At 63.0% G+C, this 8,179-nt stretch overlaps 1 protein-coding gene across 1 annotated transcript in view; it reads right to left on the bottom strand.

Moving 5' to 3' along the window:
- THBS2 (thrombospondin 2) overlaps positions 1 to 8,179 on the bottom strand; it is a 23,604-nt gene that overhangs the window by 12,564 nt on the left and 2,861 nt on the right. The window contains exons 2-9 of the mRNA XM_023521740.1: positions 7,014 to 7,084; positions 6,066 to 6,479; positions 4,191 to 4,331; positions 3,999 to 4,095; positions 1,756 to 1,926; positions 1,438 to 1,614; positions 664 to 837; positions 65 to 192 (exon numbers count right to left, since the gene is read on the bottom strand). Coding sequence (XP_023377508.1) covers positions 65 to 192; positions 664 to 837; positions 1,438 to 1,614; positions 1,756 to 1,926; positions 3,999 to 4,095; positions 4,191 to 4,331; positions 6,066 to 6,479; positions 7,014 to 7,084 — 1,373 coding nt within the window. The remainder of the gene's footprint in view (positions 1 to 64; positions 193 to 663; positions 838 to 1,437; positions 1,615 to 1,755; positions 1,927 to 3,998; positions 4,096 to 4,190; positions 4,332 to 6,065; positions 6,480 to 7,013; positions 7,085 to 8,179) is intronic.

The following is an 8,179-nucleotide window of genomic DNA, read 5'->3' as shown; positions in this document are numbered from 1 at the left end:
GCGGAGGTGAGCCCGCGGCTCCCCGGCCCCCGCCCCCACCCCCCACTGCCGGGCAGGCACCCACCTCGTCCAGGTCCTCGCAGTGCGTGCCGTTGCCCAGGAAGCCCGCCGGGCAGGAGCCGCAGGCCCAGGAGCCGTCGGGGAAGCTGCTGCACTCGGCACCAGGGAAGCAGGGGTTGGACAAGCAGCCGTCTGCGGGGAGGCAGGGCGGGGTGAGGCCGGGCGGGGTGAGGCCGGGCCGGGCCCACGGGCGCCCATCAGGACGGACACCGACCGCGGCCAAGGGGCTCGCGTGGGCACCGACAGACGGCGGCTCAGCTGCCGTCAAACTCAGTCCGTCAGGGAACGCCAGTGTGTCGTGTGCTGTGATACTGGGCAGCCACCAGACGTGACCAGCCCCAAGAACGGACAGCTCGGTGGGCGGTCACGCGTGTGTCCTGCGGTCGTTAGTGTGTGCAGCATCTGTTCTGCATGGCACGGTTCTGTTTCTACGTAAACGTGCGGCAGGAGCGTGGTGCGGGTTAACGGCGGCGCTCCTTGCGTGCCTAGAGCGGAGTTTTCCCCGCTGTGTTTCCCGTGCGTTTCGTACTTTTAATCGAAATGAAGGCGCAGTGGCACTTGGAAGACCACTGTGGCTGCGCCGGGAGGCCCAGGGCGACCCACCTATGGGGCAGGTCCTCCGGCTGCACATCTGCTGCTCCCGGACGTCCCCCACGCAGGCCTGGCCTCCGTGCTGCGGCTCCGGGCTGTTGCAGACACGTGTCCGCTCACGGATCCCTCCGGCACAGGTGACCGTGCAGGCTGACCACGGGGACCAGGGGCTCCAGCGACCGTCGACTGCGGAGGGAGAGTGGGAGACCGTCAGGACGGGTGGGACCTGCTCTGCAGGGACACGGAGGGACGAGCGGGGGATGTGATTCTGACGGCCTGAGACCAGGGGCTGGTGTCGATGACGGATCTCGATTGGTTCTGTTTTGACCTCCAGGAAGGGAAGTCGCACAGCCTTGGCGTCTAGAGGCTGAGGACCGCTGATGGGGCCGCTGGCAGCGGGCACGCCTCTGCCACATACGCAAGGCGCTCGTGCCCAAGAGGGTCTGTGACATCGGGGTCCATTTTAAACGGCCGCCGTCCATCACTGGCACAAACAGGTAATGGGCGGTGGAAGAAATCACCCTGCATGTCTGTTCTCCCGGGTCTGGACACCGTGATCAGGTCCCCACAGAAGGTCCTGGCACTGGGCCCGCATGTGCCCCGGAAGCATGGACCCCGCCACCCGGTGGCGGAGACGGCCGTGTCCTGAGACACGCGGGCTGGGACATTCCCCCGCCCAGGCTCTGGCTCACACAGCGCAGCCTGGCCCAGGCGCTGGGCACTGGCGCCAAGGTCCAGCTACAGAGCCGGCCGGCCGGCTCTGGCCCCACCGCCCGTCCCACTCACTTGGGCACGGCGGGCCCTGGCAGCCCTTCGTCTCGCGGCCGCTGCCTTTGCAGGCCTTCCCGCCCATCTGGGGCACCGGCGAGTTGCAGAGCCGGATCCGTGTGATGTTGCCCAGGCCACAGGTCGCAGAGCAGGAAGACCAGGGCGACCAGTGGCTCCAGCCGCCGTCCTGCCGGACTAGCACACAGGAACGCGGGCCATCAGTGGCAGGCCACCAACCAGGCTGGATGCCAGGGGAGCCCACTGGGGCCCTCGGACAGAGGGCAGCGGGCGGCGCCGACCCACCCCACGGGGACGGCCGAGAGGCCTGACACTCACTGCGGTTGTCACACTTGCCCAGGCTGCACGCCCGTGTCTGGATGGACGGGCCCAAGCAGGTGTTGCTGGTGACGTCGCACGACCGCCCTCTCTGCTGGGTGCCAGGCCCACAGGTGGCAGAGCACTCCGTCCACTCCGCCCACGGGGACCAGCCCTCCTCGCCGTCCGCCGCTGCGTGGGAAACACAAGGATCCCGTCAAGCCTCCGCCCGGTGACGGGCACAGACGGACGGGCACAGACGGACGGGCACACGCCATGCCTGGGACCACGCCCTCAGGACAGCAGATGTCAGCTTCCCACGGGGAGGACGCTCTGTAGTGGGCAGAGGCCCCGAGGATAAACAGCGGGAACCGCCCAACGAGGGTCCTGTGCTGGACACCGGAGGACGCGCCCGAGACAGCGGTGCCACTGCCCAGCGTGGGGTCGGGTGGTGTGGATGGGACCCCGTCCTTCCACATGAGGCCCCCGGGCTCGTTAAGACTTACTCCCACGGACCCTCCATTGGCTGATTTACACATGGCGGAACTTGCCTATTTTCACTTGGAATTACAGGTCGCTAAACTTAGTTCCAAATAATTCAAATTGGGGACAATTAAACAGGAAGACAATTCCCTATGAATAAATTTCTCACAGGTGACGACAATCCTTGAGATAGGGAAAAATGGAAGAGTCCTGGAAAAGGGTGAGGCACGGCCGCTCGTTCTGTTTCGTCTGGGGAGAAGGAACACGGGAACGCGCTGTGATCGGGCCCCGGGACGCAGGACAGAAGTCCAGCACCGTGACACCCCTAACCGAGCCGACGTGGGCCCCAGGCAACCGCAGCCACACTCCTGGCCTCTGGTACGGTGACAGCCGCTGGCCACAGCAGGTCAGGCGCTGTCACGTGCTGGCCTGCTCGCTGGGACCACAGCATGGCCTCTGCAGCGCCATCACCACTGCGTCTCACAGACGATGACTCAGAACCTCGGGGGTGTCCTACCCGCTCAAAATCCCCAGGGGCTGAGCCCGATCTCTCGAATGCACCCTGAGGACGGCACACAGCGGGGCCAGCGGCGGGACGGAGGCTGTCTGCACACTCGAGCGTCCCCACCAGGCCAGCCCAGGCTACACGGAGGGCGAGTGGAGGACAGAGGGGCCTGGTGGGGAGAGACGCCGGGCAGCTCGGAGGAGCGGCACGTGCCCAGCCTTTGTCACTAGCCCTGAGCCCAGACCAGGAGCGTGAGGATAAGACACAGGGAAGGATGAAGCAGGGCCTCGAATCCAGCTGGGGTCAACCCAGAGCCAACCCAGGACCCGCGATTCACTCGACGCCATGGCTGACGGAGGAAAGGAGGCAAAGGGCCCTGCCTGAGGGAGGGACAGGGGTGGGACGCAGTGGGGACGCGGAGCAGACGGCCGGGATGGGGACCCGGTGGGGCGCGGAGCAGAGGGCCGGGATGGGGCGCGGAGCGCAGGGCCGGGGTGGGGCGCGGAGCGTAGGGGCGGGGTGGGGTGCGGAGTGCAGGGCCGCTGGTAGCCCCGGGATGGGTGACTGATTTCCAGGAAGTACAGAACGGAAGACAGAGAAAAAGCTTGGGCGAAGGCGCAGTGACAGGCGGGAGAGCGCTTGGGGGCTGGGGGCGTGAGAGAGCAGCAGGGACTTCAGCAGACCTGAGGCACCTACCAAGTGGCAACAGGGGCCACCGAGGGCCAGGAACAGCACTGCGGTGGGCTAGGGCCACCTGCGCCTTGTGGGGACCCCAAGTGAGGCTCTCCTGTCAACTCAGCTGTCGGGATGTGGGCGCCTCCATGGGGCAGGGACGGTGTGGACGCGCGTCCCTTCCCTCCGTGTCACTGTCTGTTCCGGGGAGCGAGCCTCTGTGACTAGAATGCACCGCTTGGGCGATGGCGGCCGGCTCGTTCGTCCGTTTGGCATTCTCATTCCTCCAGAGGACGCGTCTGCGAGGCTTACTCGCCCCTGCCTCTGGGCTCCGCACGGGCCTGCCTCACAGCGGGGTTCCCTCACCGGGCCCTGTGCCCCAGTGCTCACCCACTGAGGGGGGACGGCCGGGACACGGCCCCTGGCTTCAAAGCCTCGCAGCCAGCCACACCCTGGGCCCCGGGAGCGACGAGCGGCCAGGTACGGGCTGGAGGTCGCCCTGCCCCACGCTGACCATGCCAGTCCAGGCCTCAGCCCTCCCCTTGCTGGCGAAACTACCGGCCACTACTGGACGGAGGCGTCTCTCGCTCTCGGCGACACTCACAGGGGAAGCAGGAGGGGCAGCATTCGCCCTCTGCCACGGTCGGGCTGGCACAGGTCGCGGGCGGGCAGGAGATCTGGTGGCACACGGTTTTGAACTTCTACAAGTAAAGAAAGACATTCGTGTGACATGCGTGAGACGTGAACGCGGGGCCCAGGCCCAGGCCCAGGCGGGAGAGGGCGTCTGAGGCCTCACCTGGCAGGCGCACTTGGTGCAGCTGTCCACCACCCAGGTTTCATTTTCTGCGAAGAACCGGCCATCTTGCCAGCAAGCCGACACGTTCCTTGTCTTTGGGGGGCCGCCGATGAGCTCCCAGAGGAACTGGTTGTCGCTAGACTGGAAAATCCGGGGACGGTTTAAGTTTGGACACGGGTCACCACGCTCGCAGACGCAGACGTCCCTGCTGCCTCAACAGCCCTCGCCGTCGGGAGTGGGGACTGACTGGCCTGTAGAGCATCTCTGGTGAGATGACACAGCCACCAAGGGTGACGATGACTCAATCTGTGTCACACCTCCACAGGTGCCATCGCACCCCGGAGCTCTTAGCCAAAGGCACCTCAGCCGCACCTGCTCGCTTAATGTCTGGTCCCTGCAGTCACCGTGCCCAGCAGACAAAGCTGCCTGGCAGCGCCAGATAGTGAGACAGGGCGGCGGGGAGAAGGGACAGGGAGGCAGGGGAAGGGACAGAGCGGCGGGGAGAAGGGACAGGGTGGCCCTCCTGGCCAACCCCAGCTGGAAACTGAACTCCGCTTGTCACCTCAGGAGGCAAGGGCAGGACAAGCACACACAAGATTCTTATTGTCTGGGGGTGGAAAATACAAAATTTAAAAACACGAGTAAGTGAAACTTACAGCGACTATGCCCTGAATGCTGCATCGTTCACCCCTCCCCCAGCGCCCTCCCCTGGCCGAAGCTCCCTGGGGACATGGTCCTTGAGTGGTGGCTTCTGATGGGCTAATAGGACCTCTGAGAACTGGATGGAAGTCGTGGACCATCTCCAGCCCCAACACACAGAAACACAACCTCCCCGATTTTGGTGTCCCGGGAGCTCGCCGCCGCCCTGACCCCGGTGCAGGCTGCATGAGCGTGTCCTGGCCGATCAGTTCATGGCCGAGGCGCTATGGCCGGCTGCTGTCACCGGGTGCTCCCCAGCCAGGCTGAGGCGCCCGCCCTCAGAGATACCTAACGTGCCTCTCAGGACAAGCATCTGTCAAGTCAACTCACCCAGAAAACCAAGCTGCCGCCATATCCGAGGACCTGCGACTTCCCCTACAGTCAGCGGCACCCTGCGGAGGTCATGCTCCAACCCCTATTCCTGCCCCAGCCCGTGCATGTGGTGGAATGTTCCAGAATGTGCTTCCCTAGCCGGCGCCCTGACCTTTGCCATGAGCTGCCCCAGCTCCGCGCATTCCCTGGGCCAGCCATGGAAGGGACATGGTGCTGGTCCCACGCCATCCTGCAGAGTCTCAGGGGCTCAGGGCCCCTGCACCGTGGAGCAGGGCAATGGGGACAGGCGGTGACACAAGCATCTCCTGCGAGCCCTCGGGACAGGAGGAAACCCAGACGCGAGACCCCTTCCCAGCGCTCCCTCCGTGTCCCCTGGGGCACGAGCCACAGTCGCCTCCCACTGGGCAGGAGCTCAGCCTGCAGCCGCCAAGAATGACATGGCTCAGGGAACCTCATCACCATGGACGACTTTCTCTCAACTTTAACCCGCAAACTCCAAAGCACCTGCGACAGTCCCCTGCTTGCGTGCTGTGCACGTGAACTCAGAGTGGCCATGGGCATGTCATATCCTCAGGGACAGGCCCACGTCTCAGGCTCCGCGGCCACCCCGCCACGCTGGACCCCTCTGCGTGGGTGACTCCCGTCACCGCAGAGGTGACTCTCCCAGGTGACTCTCTGGGGGACGTGTCGCCCTACCACACAGGGTCCCAGTCCCTCTCATGTGCACCCAGCTGTGCTCTGGCCACACCCCTGCAGAGCCCCGCGGAGACCCCAAACGGTTTGGTGGGTGGTGGAGGTCACGACGGGGGACGCGGTGCTTGGCCCTGGGCCCCTGGCACCCACCACTTTGTGCAGATTCTCGTGCAGCTGGTTGACGATGACGCGCAGCCCCGACAGCTCGCTGACCATGCTGCTCAGCTCCTCGCAAGAGCGCTCGCACACCCCGGGCCTCTGCTCGGCGCCGGGGACCACGTGCTCTGTGCCGGAGACCACATGCTCTGTGCTGGGGACCATGTGCTCGGCACCAGGGACCACGTGCTCAGCGCCGGGGACCACGTGCTCAGTGCCCGGCGGGCTCAGGCGCAGTGTCTCCGTGTCCTCGCTGATAGCATTTGCTTCGGCTGCGGGGAAGTACAAGAGATGGATCAGAGCGCCTCGGAGGCGCACAGTGGGGCCACCTGAGGTAGGCTGGTGCCACCGCCCTTTCCTTGAGGGTGAGCTGTCTCCCTGTCCTATGCTGTGACAGTGACATGCTGCCTAGCTCAGCCGAGGGTCCTGGGTGACAGTGACGATCGGCCATTGTTGAAATACAGCGGGGCTCCGTCATCAGGGCCCCCCGGGAGCCACCCCCGCTCTCTCTGCGTCCCGCGTCCCGCGGAGCCTTCCCGGCAGGGCGGGTGCCGGGTGTCAGCGTGCTCTCTCAGCCTTTTCGAGACTTCTGCCTTTTCAACGACCACACCCCAAAAAGGGGCTGCACGTGGGCGTTTTAGCTGGGGCTGGACAAAGGAGACGAGATTCGGTCGTGAGCCACAGCGGCCTCGGCCAGGAGGCCTTGGGAATGGCGAGCACGGTCGCAGGAGGCATTAAAAATCTCCCCTCCCTCCACGTCTGGCCGAAAATCACTTTTTTGATTCTTTGTCCTACATGTACTTCAACTACCCAACGTCTGGAAGACGGATGGACGGACGGGAAGGCGGACGGGTGCCTCAGGTTGAAAGCCCCATGCCTCGGCCTGTGACAGGGGCGCCGAGGGGCCAGTCTCCACAGTTTGATCCATAAAGGACAGCTTACTTTTGTCACGATTTGGGGCTGACACGAAGATGTGTTCCTAATAAGCCACACAGCAGATAAGACATGGCCCCCTGTGGACAGGGGGTGGGGGGAGGGTGGCCAGCCTTGCTGCTCATAGGTAGTTACACCTGGCGACTCATAGGAATGTCCCGCACCTCAGCTTCCTAACTTCTCAGGGGAACACAGTTGGGTCCCCAACTCACACAGGTGTTCAGAGGGTCCTATGACAGACTGGGTTTAAAGAGTCCAGCACAGTGACCTTTGTGAATTTAACGCTCAAGAAAATGCTGGCAAATCATGGTTGGACATAAATTCAAAAAGCAGTTAGCAGACAATGGGGACAGCACGGACTTTCACAAGGGGGCCGTCCCGACAGCTATGAACGGTGTGAGGAGCCCTCTGTCACCCAAGCCCGACAAACGTCTGTGGTATTAGCTTAGCGACACGCTCTTCACACGTTAACAGGCTAGAAAATTGGCATGCACTTAAAATCATGTTACAAGGGCAGTGATCTGTTTTTTTCAGCTCGTAAATGGGATATTTTAGATTGTTAAAATTTATTCAGAATCAATCCTTCGAGCAATTAATTTTTCATTATAAAACGTCAGCATGTCAAGGGCGACCAGCTAACTAGATGACGACAGCGGCATTTTATTCAGGTGTTTATATTTGCATCCCACTCACCCACATTCTCACACCTGTACACACACGCACACGCAAGCACATGCACACGCACATGCACACATGCACGGGCACACACATGCAGGCACAGTGCATGCACACACGCACGCACGCATGTGCACACATGCACACACAGGCACACATGCATCCACACGTGCACGGGCACACACACATTTACACACGTGCGCACACATGCACACACACACATGCGAGCACATGCACATGCACACATGCATCCACACACTGCACACATGCACGCACATGCACACATGCTTCCACATGTGCACGGGCACACACATGCACATGCATGTGCACACATGTGCGCGCATATGCAAGCACATGCACACATGCACACATGCATCCACATGTGCACGGGCACACACATGCATGCACACTCACGCATGCGCACACATGCACACACGCACATGCACACACATGCAGGCACAGTGCATGCGCACATGCACGCGCACGCACGCACACATGCA

This window comes from Pteropus vampyrus, unplaced genomic scaffold (assembly GCF_000151845.1).
Source record: "Pteropus vampyrus isolate Shadow unplaced genomic scaffold, Pvam_2.0 Scaffold313, whole genome shotgun sequence".
Taxonomy (NCBI): Eukaryota; Metazoa; Chordata; class Mammalia; order Chiroptera; family Pteropodidae; genus Pteropus; species Pteropus vampyrus.
This window is presented reverse-complemented; position numbering and strand designations above follow the sequence as displayed.